The sequence below is a fragment of the Salvia miltiorrhiza genome, chromosome 5 (assembly GCF_028751815.1).
Source record: "Salvia miltiorrhiza cultivar Shanhuang (shh) chromosome 5, IMPLAD_Smil_shh, whole genome shotgun sequence".
Classification (NCBI taxonomy): domain Eukaryota; kingdom Viridiplantae; phylum Streptophyta; class Magnoliopsida; order Lamiales; family Lamiaceae; genus Salvia; species Salvia miltiorrhiza.
The window spans coordinates 9,049,438-9,067,160 of NC_080391.1; the positions used below are offsets into that span (position 1 = coordinate 9,049,438).

Consider the following 17,723-nt stretch of genomic DNA (forward strand, 5'->3'; position numbering starts at 1 on the left):
TCAAAATCATCACCAATTTTATTAAATCTTGTGCCCAAACAATTTTACATAATCTTGGCGGACGAAGGGAGTACCTTATTTGAAAATGTGTAAAGATTCGTGGAACAGCCCAAAAAAAATACGTGTCAAGATTCGTGGGATGGATGTAGTATATATTAAAGCTGAAAATAGAAATTTTATTGAAAAATAAAAAAGAAAAACCTTGCAAAGCATAAAGACGTAGACTCAGGGTTGGGCCTCATCAAGACCTATGCATATATTAAAGCATGATATGCAGTTATAATGATACGAGAAGTTGGACCTTTCTAATCAACTGAAGTTGCATGCAGCAAAAGTGAAGGGTTAATAGCTGAAAAATACACGAACTATCACCGAATTTACAAATTGCACATGAGTCATGACCTTCAAAATTAGCCCCAGTATACATCTCCTTTTAATTTAATTGTAATTTGCACAAGGCGAAATTTTCAGCGAGGAATAAGTTTGACCGATGATTACATGGACATTATTTAACATTACTTGGCATATTGCGTGGCATTTTTTACACGCTGTCAATACACGTGTCCAAAACGACGTCATTTTGGATGTTTTCTTCAATTTTAACCAGATTCTTCAAATTAAGAAGAAAAGAAAAAAAAGCACGCTTATGGCTTCCGAATCCCAACCTCGACGCCTCCCGCTTCAGCTCAAGGATCGTCGCCTCCTCAAAGTCCGCTTCCCCTGCGACGGGCCGCCTTCCCGCCTTCGCAGACCTCCTCCCATCTTTCACCCTTCTCCCCAACTTTTTCACCGCCACCAGGCTATTGTAGAAACCCGTCGAAGCCATGTTGCAACGCCTCTCGCCTCCTCCCACCCGTCGAGGATGATGGGTGGAGGGGCCGATTCCCTCACCTTCGCCGCCCACCATATATTCCCCACGATTTCCACTGTCTCATAGATTTGCAGATCTATGGTTTTGCAGATTTGCAGATTTGCAACGGCCTCCCACGGCATCGAGCGCCTTCCCACCCCAAGGCCCCCGTCACCAAACCCAACTTCTCTCCACCCCCCAAACACAGATCAAGTGCCTCTACCGCCTCTCTGGTCCATCGCCTCCACCAACCAAACCAACCGGATTTGCATGGAGAAATCTTGTGCCATCGATTTCCTTGCCGCGCTGGTCGTCGGAGCGTCGGGAGAGGTTTTGATCATTCTCCACAGCCTCCAATTATCGGAATTCGCCGATTTTTTCTTTATTTAAAAAAAAATATATTTAAAAAAGCTTGACAAAACGATGTCGTTTTACATGCCCGGCAGTTAGTCCACGTCTGCAATTTCTGGCTGCCACATCAACTATGCTTAAGGTGATGGTCAACGCGTGTGCAAATTACAATTAAATTAAAAGATGATGTATTCTGGGGCTAATTTTGAAGGTCATGTGCAATTTGCAAATTCAGTGATATTTCGTTTATTTTTTGGTTATTAACTCAAAAATGAATTGCAAGGTATGATCGTATTATTTTATTGTAAAGAGCAAGTGACTTCGTCTCATAAAAACATGCATAATTTTCTTTTTCGTCTGTGCCATAAAAATATGCATAGTTTATTTATAGTAATAATTCTCTCACTAAACATCACAATCAATGTGGGACCCTTTCGTGTATGGGACGGAGGGAGTAAAATGTTTTTGAAAAGCAAAGAATAGTGATTATATATATATATATATATATATATATATATATATATATATATATATAGGGAAGGGCTACCGTGAAAACACTTCTTAAAATAAAAATAAAAACATTTTTCAATGTACGAATTTTATGTAGAACACGTATAAATTAATCCAACAGGGTTACGAATTATGAAAAATAAATTTTTGCTATCTTTGGGATTCGAACCTAGGACCACGAATTCATCCAACATGGTTACGAATCAATCGTAGATCTTGATGATCTAATGACTGAAAATTGTTTATATTTTATATTTTAAGAAGTGTTTTTATTTTAGCTCTCCCCTACATATGTATATGGGGGTTATTGCCAGAAAATACCCTAAGTTTGCCAATAAACATGTTTATACCATGATCTTTTGATTTTGCCAAAAAATAATATTATGAATTTTTGATTGATTTTGAATCATCCTACAACAAGATACTCCAATAAAATCAAAACTTATGTATTGTTTACGTGATAATTTCGAAGTTTAAGTGGAACGAACGAGGTATTAAAATAATTTGGGATTTTAAGAAAAAACGAAATGACTTCGTTCCTTATCCTCACCAATTCCTTCGACCTCCTCACACTCCAAAATAAGCCCCTCTCTGTCTCTCTCGTGAGAGCATCTCTTAAAATAAGAAATAATAATTAGAAAAATATATGAATTTCATGTAGAACACATATGAATTCATTGTATAAAGGTATAATTAAATTACGAAAAATAAATTTTTGCTACCTGTGAGATTCGAACTCAGGATCATGAATTCATCTAACAGGATGATGAATCAATCATAGATCTTGATGATCTAAGGGTGAAAACGGTTCTTATTTCAATATACTCTGTCTTTCTATCTCTACATATTCCTGACATATAATCACTCACGAACACAGCCATTACCCCCATCTATGGCTTTCTTAATTAGCTAGCTGGGGAATTATCCCTAATTCCAAAAGAAAGGGCCTAGCTACTAAGTGCTTGTGAATTTTACTGTTTTTCAGTAGGCTGTGGACTGCACTGTCATCTCAGCAATAAATCCCAAAACACAGGAGCAGTGTGTAGCATTCAAGAATTATTGTATTTAACTACATAAGAAGTTGAGTCACAGTTAAAATAAAAACCTCAAATCTCAATGTGCAATGTGCATTAGTTAGCACCTTCTCCTAGGCAGTCTTGATAAAGTTTTAGCTTGAATCTGGATTTCTCTGCTGCACATTTAAACGTAGTAGTAATGCAAATTTAATTAAGTTTGGATAAGCTGTTTGGCGATGCCCAATGGGTTCGTTCCACCTTGCCCAATCAAATCACTCCTGTTGAAACTTGTGAAGAAGCTTTTACACGTTTATATATGCGGAGGTACATCCACACATTCGATTACTTGTAGAAAACCCTAATTTAAGAAATTTTTATTCTGACATTTTCCCTTTTATTTTTACCATAAGTGGTAAATAAAGGAATCTTCAAATCTTGGAGGGCTTTCTTTTCTTTTAATTTGGGTCGTTTTACATTTTTATTTTCTTTCTGTGGGCGTTTGGAACTTTATCCGTAACCATTAAAAAACCCCACCTCTTTAATAATTCAACTTCAACCCACCAGACTACAGCATACTTCTCATGTGAAAATATATCATATCCCCAGTTTTTTCATTTTTTGTTGCCATTTTCTTTTCCAGTTTTGATGCATGTCATGTGTATCTCTCTGGATTTGTCTTTTTCCCTCTCCTGCTGCAACAAACTCGTTTTATTCACTCCTTTATATAAGTAAATTTCCCTTTGGAGTTTTGCGGTAGAATTTCAAATAAATTCTAAAAAATAAAACCTCCAATTTTTATATCGTCCAAACAAAAACCGAGCCTTTCTCTTCCCTATATATATTCCCACGCACACACGCGCGCATACATTAAGCTCTTTTGTTAGAGTAGTTGGGTTTGAAATTCAAGCTCTCCCTCTCTTGTGTGCGATGGCGGGTTTTCACGGCGGCGGCGGAGGAATGGCCGCGGAAGATTATGAAGAAGAGGAGGTGTGGGCCATGCTCAAGGCGAAAGATCAAGGCTCAAACTCCATCTCCAAAATAACAAGGAATTTATCCACCTCCTCCTCGACTTCGAGGGCCATTCCGAGATCCGCCTCCTCCTCCGGCGGCGCGTCGTCGGCCCCCCTCACCATCCCCGACTGGTCCAAAATCTTGAAGAAGAAACCCAAGAAGAATATGTGGGACGACGGCGATGATGGCGACGGCGACGGCGATGATGAGATGCTCCCGCCCCATGAATATCTGGCGAGAAGGCTCGCTTCCACGCAGATTGCTTCCTTCTCCATGTGTGAAGGAGTTGGAAGAACTCTCAAAGGAAGGGATCTCAGCAACCTCAGAAACGCCATTTTGACCAAAACGGGTTTTCTTGAGTAGTTCCGTTGCTATTGCTGTTGCTATTACTAGTCACCATTTTTCCTACTTCTTGATTGCCAATATAGGAATTTGGTTTATGAAAATAAGAGGGAGAGGGATTTGTTTTGGACGTTGGAGTTGGCCTCTTCTTGGGGGGTTTTCGTAGCTAGCTACTGTGTTGTAGGAAATTCAAAGAAAAAAAAAATGTTCAAAATGGCTTATCTCAGATTTTGTACGGTAGATTTGCATTTTTGGAAGAATAGAATATTAATTTCTGTATCTGAGTCCAACAATGTCAAACCAAAATTTAATACTACTAGCTTATCTTTATTTCTTAATTCTCATTCTCGTGTCATGATAGTATTTAATTATTTCAATTAAATCGACTCTATAAATTATATCTAGACTTGAATTTTTATTTTTGTACTACATGTTATGTTATATATACGCATGCGTGTGAAATGAAATACAAGACTGATCATTTAAATTAATACGTGTGATTATTTAGATTGTGTTTAAGCCACGGAAAGAAAATGAATTGAAAAGTATGATTAATTTTATTTCTTTTTTGAGCACTAAGTGCTACGTATTTACTTTGAAACATTAGTAAAACATTATGACAAACTTTCAAAAAATGCGTATGTACGATGAAAATAGTATGCAATACAATGTCGTCACAAATCATGATTAAATAGTTAGAACTTACTTTTAGGTAGTTATTTGTTTCATTTGATGTAGTAATGATGATTATATAATTTTACTTTAATTTCATCGCCGTTATACAAATTAGTGATGTTGTGTTACAGTTACTGTCAGTAACAAACAAACGACCTTAAAGTAATATATATATAAAAAAAAGGAACTAAACACCGCTATAGGATAACATCGAAAAAAGTTTCGAATTTAGAATCATAATTGCTAAAAGATTTAAGGACGAAAAATAAATATATCATTAACTTTAATTAATGACGGACTAGCAACACAACATTTTGTCACTTAAGCCTGATTGTCATTTGGTTGTGACAACACCAAAGATGGAATTATTCCGTCACAAATTCCGTTGTTGGGGCTTGCCTCCAAGCTAGCTATCATATTTTCGTTGTAATTTCGTAGTGATTTTTAAGGAATTTTAAAAAATTAACTTGTAAGAACATCAATAATACATAAAATAGTAACAATAAAAAGAAAAATATTAATATTCCTCAAAATCAAACAACAATCTAATATTCTTCAAAATCCAACAACAATTCAACATTCTTCAAAATCCAACAACAATCCAACATTCAAGAAATCCATCTATTAACGTATTCAACAAATCAACTTAAAAGTAATATTCAACTAAATTTCAGACAAATTCATAATCAATTAAATAACAAATCTAGAAGTATAAATCAATTATAATTAATCATGAAGATGGTGGTGGATATCCTAGAACAGACGATGTTCCAATACGATTAAAATCTATCAAGGGCCTCCTGCTAAGAGCCCATGCATCTGCGCCTATATATGCTTGTCTCATGCCCTAATCTTAGATTCAATATTTCTCTGCTCATATTGTTGGTGCTCTCGTCTTTTCGACTATATATAGTTGCTACTCCATCTCCATCAATTTCAAAAAATTAAATAATACTTCATTTGTTCACAAAAAAATTCACATTGTGGCCGATACGAGTTTTAATAAATGTGAATAAAATTATTAGCGGGGTAAGGATCTCACTTAAAATATGAGTGGAGTTGTGTAGAGTCTGTAGACTCAACTACTATAAAAGAAAGTGATATTTTTTTGTGGATGGAGAGAGTAATATGCAATCGATAAAAAAAAATGTTCAATTTGTCGTAGGTACTACAGATAATTAGTCTGTATTGAGGAAGGGGACATGTTCGATCATAAGTAACAAAGAACAAAGTGAGGACATGGTAGAGGGAAAACAATAAGACTGTATTGAGAATTAAGAATGAGATATAGTTTCATGCTACATTTTGAAATCATAAACTCAGTATGATTCATACTATATAAAATTGCAGTCCAATATGCTCAACACAATCAAGAGAGCCAGAAGCAAAACAGATATAACAAGAGTTTGCACGAGTTGATTTCCGGAATCTTATCAAGCATCAATATGTTTATGTTAAAAAGAGATTCTTCAATTTGAAATATTCAACTTTAATTAATTGCAATTTTGTAAATTGAATGTTATAATTTATGTAAAAATTTAAAATCAATCACTACAAGAAAATGTGTCGGACACCGACGGAATCACCGACGGAATTTTTTCCGTCTTTAATTACCGACGGAATCAACGACGGAACATGTTCCGTCTTTAAGTACCGACGGAATTACCGACGGATTTTCCGAGAGTCGGTTCAAGATGGCGCGAATACCTCCCGGGAAATTCTCCGATGGAAATAACGACGGAACAACGACGGAATTTTATACCGACGGAATAAATCCGTCGTAGATTCATTTTAAATTTTATTTTTTTTATTTTTTTACGGATACCGACGGAATTTAATTCCGTCGTTAATTTTTTTAAAATTTATCGGTTATTAAAAATAGCGTAACGACGGAAAAAAGGATCCGTCGGTAACAGCGACGGACATATCCGTCGTAATTTCCGTCGGTGGGCCCTATTTAATAGATAGACGCGGGATGAGAGAAATTCATTCTAATTTTCCCAAAATCTCTCTTTCCCTCAAAAGCGACCCCGCCCCAAAATCTCTCTTTCCCACTGCAAATCGGACCCGGCGCCGCTGCTGCAGAAGGCCGTCAATCGGAACCCGCCGTCGATCGGACCCCGCCGCCACTGGAGAACGCCGTCGATTGGACGCCGCCGCTGCTGGAAAACGCCGCTGCTGGAGAAAGCCGAACGCCGCGGCCGCTGCCGCAAAACGTCGAACGCCGCCGCCGTCGCTGGAGAAGGTCCCTCCCACCACCGCCGCTGGACGTCTGGTCACGTGAAGCTGCTCCGGCACCGCCGCACCGCGCTCGGCCACTGTTCAGGTGAGGTGAGCTTGTTCTTTCTCTTTTTTTTTGTTTTTAAATTTTAAACTGTTAATTATGATAACTAAATTAAATTAATTTTTTTTTGTTTAGTATCTGCCTGCCAGAATCTGCAAATCAAGTTTTTATGGGACAAAATTGGATTTAGGCGGAAATCAATTTTGATTCTTGTTAGGGAGGTGCAACTCGTGTAGATATTGCCTGTGAGACTTGCAACGCGCTTGACTGCCCTTCCGGTAAGATTTATTCATTTTCTCGGTTACTTCAAATAAATGAAGAAAATAAATAAATAAATCAAACTTTGATTATTATGTATTTTAAATACTTGTGTCAATAATAATTTTCCAAGTATTAAAAGTTTAAAACTAAAATAAAAAGAACAATATTCATGTTGACTAAACATAACCGGTTCTTTTTACCTTTCAAATATCTATAACTGTATTTCTTCGTAATAACTCAGCTGTAAGATTTTTCTAGTTTTTGAGGTTAGTTGATGAGTATGACACTCCTAAATACAGTTATCTATCTTATTTCATTTGCAATATTGCAATTTATCTATGGACATAGTCTAAATTCCTAGTTTATATTAGATAGAAATGCTTGAATTTTGTTTATTGTATGTGTTGCAGGTGTGTGTTTCTTCTGTTGATCCATCAGCATTTCCTGCCGCTGTTGAAGCAGGAGCCTTAATGGTTGGACTACTAACTCCTCCTCCTATTATTAGTGTGTAATCCAATTGAGTTGAGTTGCTCCTCATAAATTCATCATTTTCTTTTAACAAATAAAGTTAATTGTAGTTTTAATATACTTTTCTTTTTATTAATTAAAGTATAATAAGAATTTAATTTTATATTTTCACTTTTTAACAAGTCTATTAGTGCACTGAAGCTCGACTCATGTATATTACTAGAAGAGGTGGAATGAATTTGTATAAAGTCAAAATATGAATAACTTGACTCATTTATTTTCAGGTTGAGATTGTTAGGGTGATTCTTAATTTGTGAGGAAGAAAGGAAGAAGTCAACGAGAATAAGAAAAAACAAGTAAGTTTTTATTCTATTATCCCTTGTTTTGGTACTATGGCTCAAATGGTAGTCATAGTTAAAATTTTAAATTTTAGATGAGCATGTATCTAGGATTTTTTTTTATTTGTATATATTAGACGAGCATGTATCTAGGTAGTAAATGGAGATTAGGTTGGGGGATGGCTGTGTTCCATCCCATTTTGTTGCTGTGGTGATGGCTTGGAGCCGCGTATTTGTTTTTGTATTTGATTTATAGAATTTGTGTTGAACATGTGTTATATTATCATAGTATCTATAGACTTAAAGATTAATAAAACTCTAAAAATATGTAGATATAAAATTTCTAACACACTTAAATGAACCAAAATTGTAGAAATGAGTGAAAATCGTGAGTGGATGTATCGACGTTTTCTACCTGATGGAGCTTTGAATCCCGATTTTCAAAGAGGTCTTCAAGGTTTCATTGACTACGCTAGCAGTAGACGAGATTTAATGGATGGGGAAAAAATTAGGTGTCCGTGTAGGAAATGTGATAATATACGTTTCCATACTAAAAACAATGTCCAGTATCACATAGCAAAGAACGGTTCCTACTGCGGCATCAGAGGCTCCCACCACTGGACGTACTACACTCGTCATACGACATGGGTATAATTTTTATTGTTACACAATCTTATGAATTATTAAATGTTAGTTTTATTACTAATGACTTTGAATGTTAATTGTAGCCAATTACATCCCTTGGGGATGGTTCCAGGCACAGTCACTAAGATTTTCAAGCAAGTTAAAAATCCAGAAGGTTTCAATTGGAAACTCACTCCACCTGCAATCAAGACATCGTACTTTGAGGAATTTAAGGTACGAATATAATTTAATTCAAGTTGTTTTACAAAATACATATACATATTAGTTAGTGTTTATAAATATATTTTGTTTGTTGTTTGAATAGAAACATTTCACATGGGATCCGGCGATAGAGGCAGATGTCTATAAGCTTTGGTTAGAGGTTGCTGCACGGAGGTATAAGGATTTTGTTTTCGACATCAAGAAAAAGAAGAACAAGAGGCCTTCTTTTATTCACGCGGATGACTGGCCTAATTGGCTTAAGTACTGGGACTCTGATGAATTCAAAGCCAAATCAGAGATAGCAAAAAAGTGTAGGATGTCTGAGCCTTTAGGGCCTTCTTTGATTATGTTGTGTTTCTGTACTTTGAATACTTGACTATTTCTATTATGTTTCTTAACACTTGAATATTTTGTTATGTTATGACTATATGTGAATGATATTTTAGTATTTTAATATTTGATTGATTTTGTGTTTTTGGTGATTGGTGTATTGATAATATAGTAGAATAAAAGTGTATAACAGGACGTCGATAACTGGATAGAGCAAATTTTAAAAAAAAAATTATTTTTTTTTTAAAATTAGCGACGGAATTTAAGTCCGTCGCTAAATATTGGGCGGACAAATAACGACGGAATCGTCGTCCGTCGTTAAATATTGGGCGAGCAAACAGCGACGGAATTTCAGTCCGTCACTAAATAGCGACGGAATTTTCCGTCGCTATTTCCGTCGCTATTGACTGACGACGATTTCGTCGTCGTTTTTCGGCCGACGGTCGAACCGTCGTTATTTTCGTCGCTAAAATAGCGACGGACCAAAATTCCGTCGGTATTCGATTTAGCGACCTATTTTACGGCGACAGACGGCCTCCGTCGGCCGTCCGTCGGTGATTAAAAATAGCGACGGAAAATCAGGGATTAGCGACGGAATTTTCCGTCGCTAATCGCCCAGTTTCTTGTAGTGAATATATTAAAATTAAATTAATCATCCATTAGCCCTTCAATTAACCACTCCTAATCTTTTAATTTAAATTTCGTCATTTTTTCCCCTCATTTTGTAGTAGGGCACAATTTTTATATTTTTATTTAAGTATGTTTTGAATCAAATTATGCAATATACGTCTTAGATGAAATAAAGGTTTTATACTATATGATATGTAAAAAATGGATTAAAATTAAATAAACAAGATAAAATATTTAAAGTTGTGACATAGTATTACATAGTTTATATTTTTAATTAAAATATTTAGATTGAAACTAGAAACCTTATACTATTAAATATTTTTAATTTTCCTTTTTCTTAATTTTAATATTTTAGATTTCTTTTTAATTATGTATTTCTATTTATAAATTTTATCAATTTCAATCTATTGAGATAATGTAGTTCCCTTAGCTCACCGTGTAGTACCATAAATCTCGTTATATATGAATTTAAAAATGCATATGTGCATTAACTTGAGAACACATTATTGCATATATGTACATATAATTAATGCATTATCAAAACATACATAATTATATATATATATATACATATATATATATATAATTAATGTAATACACGTATATATGAAATTTATGATAGTAGCTCTACCTAATCCCGACCCTCTATCTATTAATATTACTAATATAATATTGAAATTGATCATAGAAAAACTATTATTATTATTATTATTATTATTATTATTATTATTATTCACTAAAATCTCAAGTATATTCCCTGTATCAATCAGACAATTAATGTGTATGTAAAAATTTCACAACACAATAACCTAGGTACAATCACTCATATCCTAACATGCATCTTGATTCGAACTCGCATCTTAACCTAAATCGTGTAAATGATATTATTCGGTTATACAAATGATACTGTCTATAATCGACATTATTCGGTTAGATAAAGGACACCGTAACATTTTAAAATGTTATAATGTCATTTTCAATCTTATAGTGTTAATTACAGAAAGTGTCATTTATATTTTTGGATAGTGTCAGTTATAAACAGTGCCATTTGTACGCAGTGTCATTACAAAATAGTGTCAATTACAGGCAATGTCATTTGTATAATTGAATAATGTCATGTACATAATTTGGATCAAAATACAAGTTCGAATAAAGATACGAATAAAAGTTTGAATGAAGATCAACCCGATCCTTCATCTCACAAACACACACTGCGCCATATTGACTCTCTTTAAAGCACAAATTACACGCAACATACGCTTACTACATATATTGCGCACGTAACCAACACCGCCCACATTTGTACAACACTGGACACACATCATACAAATTAATTAACATCTAAAGGTTGATTGCAGGAACAAAAAAAGAAAATAACTCTGACGATTTTTGTAAATTTAATCCAATTAACAAAAACGAAATAGTAACTTATATTGCATTCCATTCTATTATTCTCTGCTAATTGTGAAATATAGTCCGGTCTGACTCCGTGGGTCCAAAATTGAATAGCGTAGCCCGTGAAAGCCCATCTTATTGGTTGGGTCGGCCCACCCAGTCCATTATATTATGGTAGGTCGGTATTTGGAAAAAGGCAATACATTGCCAGATGGGATCCCCTGTCCACTATTTTATGTGTACCACCGTGTACCACTCTTAATTTATTTATTTTATAATTATATCCTAACTTTGAATTAAGGAACTCAAATAATCAATTATTAATTCAAATAAATATAAAAAAATAATTATAAACCATATTTGGATGAGTGAACCCTTGTTAATTATCTTTTTATAATATTAAAACATAATTAATTAAAATCGAAGAAAATATAATAAAAATTATAATAAATTAAGAGTGGTACGTACACACAAAATAGTGGAACAGAGGATCCCATATGATACATTACATGCTAATGCTATTCACGTCTGTTAGGAGATGGCGGTGTTAGATATATATGGCCGTCATTCTTAATTTCAGTAGATTTGTTTGGCTTGTATTATTTTGGTGTTAACTCTGCATGCAGCTACTGTTTGTTGCTTGCTACTATCACTGTTGCTTTAACTAAATGTGGTCGTTAGAACAATCTAAGTATGGAACACAGAATGCAAAGGCAAAACAAAAATCGACTACTTATCCTTGTGCGTGTGATAAGCCAAATTGACATAATGTTGTATGTGGTTGTGTGGTTCACTTGCAAAATGGAATTAGTGATCATTTGTGTTTCTGTAAAGTACTAGATATGAAACTGGAAAATCTCATCTCTATGGTAACATGTTGCATTTAATTTTCTATTTCAAAACAATTCAAGTTAAAGAGTACACATACAATAATTTATGAAACAAAAGCTCTTATTGATGGAATGCGTTTTGGTTTGGAGTGTCTCTTAAGTAATTAGAAATGCTTGATATGTCCAACATTCTTGCTTCTCATACGATAATTATCTTCATTTGTATCTTGGAAGATCATCAACAGGAGCGTGGTAAAGATAGTGTATTTGTTTAGTATCTAAGGTCTACAATGGTAAATGGGAGGTGACGGTTGGTGATTTTAATATTTTTCTGATACATATGTACATGGAGCTGAAGCATTAAATTTCTCCATCTGTAAGAACAATGCAACTTGCAAGTACCGACTGACAGTAATTCTCTAGTAGGTCATGGAAGTAATACTTTGGATAATTTTATTTGTGGAATTGATTTTTACCCGGCCCCTACTCCCTATCCTATTAGTTTTTTTAGATATGAGATTTGAAGCAGTCTGTCAGATGATACCAAATTCTTGGTATCTCCAGTATATTCAGATCAGTAATTATGAATTAGAGTGCTCAGCTACAAAATCAGAATTTGAACATATTGCAACTTTGTCTATAACATAAATTGCTAATATAAGCTGAAAATGACAATTTTGCAAAGTATTTATCATTGTGCCTCACATGATGCTGCAGTGTTGAACTTGAAGCTCAACTCAATTCTCTTGCACATTATCCACCATTACCTATTAAGTTAGGTATATATGTCTTTTTCTTCGCTTTCTCGTTGATCCTGCTATCTTATTTACACTAAAATTTATCATGGTGTGTGGTACCATACATGTATCAGTTGCATTCTTCAATTACAAGAACTAGTGTCGTCTAAATCATCTACAAATTTCATCCAGCAGCTGCTGGTTACACTTACTTTAAACAGGATTTGCTTAATTTTGGAGAGAGAATGAAATGTGACCCAACTTGGAAACTGTTGTTTGCTCCTTAGAAATGGCATTAATGATGATGCCAAAAAGTAGGCACTCTTGCACCTACCACAGGCACTTCGTCAATAAAGTAGGAAGCCTTTAGGTAGTGCTCAGTAAATGCAGTGTGATGGTCTTACCCATTCTTCTTCTTCTTCTTCTTCTTCTGACATGTCAACATATAAAGTAATTTTCTTGAGATACCATGCATTGTGATTAAGAATCTGAGTGTATTTGAGTTAGATATTACAGCAATCTGTTAGGAAATGAAATTGCATAGTTGGTAAGAGAAGAATTTTGCATCATCACTGTAATGAGTTTGAGGTAATATGAATCTGCCTTGTCTAAAAGGGCCTAATAGCTGCAAAATGTAAGTCCTAATGTGGACAAAACCTAATATATTTCATCCAACAACATTAACAGAACTTGTCCAAGTACAAATTTGGATCATAGTTAGCATATAGGCAGTATTTCTGGTAAAAACAAACAGGGAAAAAAAAAACAAAAAAAGGTGTATATATGTACCTATTTGCCATGGCTGACGCTTTACCTTATAAATTTGCATTTTCTGTCTTTTATTGGCCTATACGAGGAAAGACAGAAACACAGTGATAGGATTGAATAGGAGTTACCTCTTAAATTTGCATCTTTCAAATGCCAAAGACAGAGAAAAGATTAAGCATGAGTTAGGTGTGAGTGGGATTGCATGGAAGGGAGGAGAGTGATAGGAAGCAGTAGCATAGTACATATACGTGATATTGGCACGGCTCAATCAAATAACCGAGCTCTAAGCCCATGGAGCACGGCTTTCAAATTGAACCGCACCAATATCTCGTATCATTAGTATACCACTCTACCAACCCTTCACATTGCAACGTCGAGACTCTTTAAGAGAGCAAAAGATAAGTGATGTGAAGAAGATTGGTGTGTAGTGAAGGAGGGTATGATCCTTCAAGAGTATATAAATAAGAGAGAGAGAGAGAGAGATGGAAGCAACAAGGCATTGAATTTGCCAACAACCCAACAACAAAAAGGAGAGTATATTTACTCAAAAGCTATGTAACGATGAAAAAGGTCACTGCAGCAAATCTGGAGCCTTCAATATGCATTTATGAGGTCGGGGAAAAGGCGTGTTAACACCATCACTACCTGCATCTTATTTCTTATTTTTTTGAATTTCAAACCCGATACTTCCTTGTCTACATTATTCATTTCTTCATATATCACCAAATTTTTTATCAAGTTATACAAGAAATTAAATCCATGGCAGTGGTTTTCAAGTTTATAAATAACTGCCGTCGTTGTCAAAGTGTGCATTGATGGTGAAGCTTCTAATTTCTATGGTGCGAAGCGATTTTCGTTTTGTGGCCTTTTCTTGTTTGTTCTTTTTGTTTGCATTTGGAGATTTCTCTGAGTTGTTAATTTGTATTTATGAATCGTGAATTATTTGGGTGAAATGATTGTCGTATTAGGAGTGCTGTAACTATAACTATAAATACCAGTGGACTATTAATTCCTTTCTCTATGGACCATTTCTTTCATCATCAAGTCAACAGTAAATTGTCCCGATGTGCTTGGAGCTTCGACCTTCCTATTCTTCCTTCTTTTTTCTTTTTTCTTTTTTCTTTTGTAATTAAAAAAAGGCAATCTGTTAAAAAGGTATTTCATTTTTTTAATCACATTTTGGGGTTGATATTGTTCAATCTAAGAATAATAATCTGTACATATATTGCAAATTTTAATGTCCAAGAAATTAAATATAAGATAAAAAGAGGTACACTCCAAATCTTAATTAATTAAATTATAATTGTGGTTAATGAATTTTAAGTATGAATTTATAAACCTTAATTGGAAATCGATGGACTTTAATTGAGGCGGTTGCAAGATTTAAACTAATCATCTTGTAGTAGAAGTTTCAATTAACATTCATCAATATGGGGGGTCTGATTGTCGAGCTTAATCAACTCGTTTCTTTTTGCTTCGATTTCTCTTTTACTTTAGATTTGGTGCGTCGCAACGGAATGGAGGAAATTATGAGTAGCATTAATGCCAAGAGACAAAATAAATCCTATAATAGAGCTTTGTGCTCCAAAGAAGCCACCAGTAGCCCATGCCCTTAAAATCCTACATTATACTGTTGGAGGAAACGCCAACAAAATTGAAAACTATATATGGCCCCAAAAGGTTAAAAGAAATCTATATAATATATAAAAGAGCAGTATAACCGCTACTTTTTCCCACCAAAATTTCTCTCTCCTCACTTTTCTTTTTTTATTTTGATTCTCTTTTAAAAATCATAAACTTTGATTCATAAAGAAATATTAAATATGGATGTTAAATTAAAGATGATGACAAGATCTTTAATTTGATGTAAAAATTATATAAAATAAATTCAAAATAAATAAATTATTATCATTTAAAGTCACAAAATTATTTTTTTTTCTCTTTTCTCTCATCTATCCTCTTCTCTCTCCTGTCTTCTTTCTTTTAATGGTGCGGTTCTTCATTTTTTTTTTCTATTTCATTCCTTTTTCTATTTCTATTTTATTTCATTTTTTTGTTATAAATTACTTTTAATATTTTTTATTTATATTTTTTCTATTATAAAAATTTAAGGCAACTAAAAAAATTAAACTTATATTTGTTCATTTTTATCAATTATAAATAATTAATTGGTAGTTCAAAAATTTAAAATTCAAATGTTTTTAGATTCATGTGTTTATTGAGATTATGCTATTCATAACTTCGAATTTTTATTGAGATTTATATTTGCATTTATTTATATTTAAATTATATTTAATATATGTATTTATTTGGAGTATTTAAAATACCGTTCAATTTCAACATTGATCGTGCATCGCACGAGCGGGCATACTAGTAAAAATAAAGTCACAAATAGAAGTGAACACAAAGAGAATCTTTATTCGAACTGTAGATCTTATACTTTTAGTGAACTATGTATTGGATGCAATATGTATATTTCTTCTTTTTACACATTATTTTGAGCGCCTATGATATTAATTAAAGATTATAGTAATGGACATGGGCGGACCCAAGATTTCTTAATGTAGGGCTAAACTTGTTGAAATATGGAGCTGCAAGTACTTGCACGGGTAGGAGGGGCGGTCGTAATGATACATCCTTTTTAATTTCTCATTATGAGATGAATTAATGCATAGTACATATATATTGACCAATTGTATTTTACTATACATCTAGGTGAGTTGTGATGTACATATAAAGCAATTAGTTATGTAAATTAAGCAAAAGAAGAAAAATCTTATATGGGTACGAAAGAAGAAAGTTAGGAATGTGGAGTGTAGAATGGAGAAATAATTGGTTGAGCAAGTGTCCCTCTCTTCATGTGGGTAAGTATATGCAAGGCCATTAAAAACTATGTTGTGTTTTCAACGTACATCAAACAAACATTAAACATCCCATGACTGTTTTCACGTGATTTTACTGACCCCCTCTTGTCCCTCACCTAACTCCTCTCTCTCTCTCCATTTACAAATCAAACGTCAATACAATTGTAGAGCACGGATTATATAAACACACACACACACACACGTATATATATAAGGAGATGCATCTTGTTATAATGTGGCGATGGCGAATCGTAATGAGACATTATATTGGTTTAAATAGAATTGAATTGAGCGCCGATAGTTGTAATGACGAAATTTTGGGACCTTATTATAATAAAGGAGAAGAGGAGGATGGGGTCTATAATAATAGCAAGTTATAAATGAAGGTGGACCACTTTCTCGGTTAGCTGCTCGCTTCCAACTCGGATTACTATTTATGATTCATAAATACCAATATAGGATTATCATAATTACATGTAACTTTATCCAGATGCACCGTAATCGCATTTCACCAACATTTACACACCAGCAGCCAGCAGCCACATTGTTTTCCCTTTTATCGTATCAATAGGAGGTTAATGCCCAAGATTTTGAAGTTTTGGGTTCGAATCATTCGTCGTGCGATTTTTAAAATTTTTTATGTACTTATATAATTTATTAAAAAAAAGTTATTTACACACACGGACACACCCATCCACACACACATATATATAGAGAAGGAATACCGTGAAAACACTTCTTAAAATAAAAATATAAATAATTTTCAATGTATAAATTTTATGTAGAACACGTGTGAATTTGTTGTACAAAGGTATGAGTTGTGAAAATTAATTTTTGGCTACCCTTGGTATTTGAACTCAAGACCACGGATTCATCCAACAGGGTTACGAATCAACCGTAGATCTTGATGATCTAAGGGCTAAAAATTATTTTTATTTTATATTTTAATAAGTGTTTTTATTTTAATCCTCTCATATATATATATATATATATATATATAGGGGTGGGCAATAATAAAAACACATCTTTTTGTAAAAACTAAAAACGGCTGAATTCCATGTAGAACACGTATGAATTAGCTGTGTAACTGTATGAATTAAGCCAATTCATACGTGTTCTACATAGAGTTCAGGACCTTTCGCAATTCATACAGTTACACAGCCAATTCATACGTGTTCTACATAGAATTCAGCCGTTTTTAGTTTTTACAAAAAGAT

The 17,723-nt window shown here is 34.0% G+C and overlaps 2 protein-coding genes and 1 long non-coding RNA gene across 9 annotated transcripts; 2 read left to right on the forward strand and 1 right to left on the reverse strand.

Moving 5' to 3' along the window:
• Nucleotides 1-3,239: 3,239 nt before the first annotated feature.
• Nucleotides 3,240-4,424, forward strand: LOC130985791 (protein S40-7-like). The gene has a single exon (XM_057908912.1). The coding sequence runs from the start codon at nucleotides 3,655-3,657 to the stop codon at nucleotides 4,099-4,101; it is 447 nt and encodes a 148-aa protein (XP_057764895.1). The 5' UTR covers nucleotides 3,240-3,654; the 3' UTR covers nucleotides 4,102-4,424.
• Nucleotides 4,425-6,636: 2,212 nt separating this feature from the next.
• LOC130985792 (uncharacterized) lies at nucleotides 6,637-9,428 on the forward strand. 7 transcript variants are annotated; one of them, XR_009089086.1, is made up of 7 exons: nucleotides 6,643-7,086; nucleotides 7,175-7,317; nucleotides 7,711-7,773; nucleotides 8,053-8,124; nucleotides 8,480-8,754; nucleotides 8,835-8,964; nucleotides 9,056-9,428. XR_009089086.1 is itself a non-coding variant. In XM_057908913.1 (2 exons), exons 1-2 carry the CDS (start codon nucleotides 8,794-8,796, stop codon nucleotides 9,326-9,328), a joined length of 444 nt encoding a protein of 147 aa, XP_057764896.1. In that variant the 5' UTR covers nucleotides 8,131-8,793; the 3' UTR covers nucleotides 9,329-9,428. The 7 variants fall into 7 exon arrangements, 1 of the variants encoding a protein (XP_057764896.1); XR_009089088.1 differs by having other exon boundaries at nucleotides 6,637-7,081; nucleotides 7,257-7,317; nucleotides 8,480-8,964; XR_009089084.1 differs by having other exon boundaries at nucleotides 6,638-7,086; nucleotides 8,480-8,964.
• Nucleotides 9,429-13,000: 3,572 nt separating this feature from the next.
• On the reverse strand, nucleotides 13,001-14,624 carry LOC130985794 (uncharacterized). The gene is made up of 2 exons (XR_009089090.1): nucleotides 13,771-14,624; nucleotides 13,001-13,304 (listed from the first exon to the last, which is right to left on the reverse strand). It is a non-coding gene; the product is annotated as an uncharacterized LOC130985794 (long non-coding RNA).
• Nucleotides 14,625-17,723: the final 3,099 nt, after the last annotated feature.

Excerpts from the sequence above, each read along its gene's own strand:
- LOC130985791 (XM_057908912.1), top strand. The coding sequence starts at position 3,655 with ATGGCGGGTTTTCACGGCGGCGGCGGAGGAATGGCCGCGGAAGATTAT.
- LOC130985792 (XM_057908913.1), top strand. The coding sequence starts at position 8,794 with ATGTTAGTTTTATTACTAATGACTTTGAATGTTAATTGTAGCCAATTA. Across the intron at positions 8,965-9,055 it reads CGTACTTTGAGGAATTTAAG|AAACATTTCACATGGGATCC; the intron begins GTACGAATATAA and ends TTGTTTGAATAG.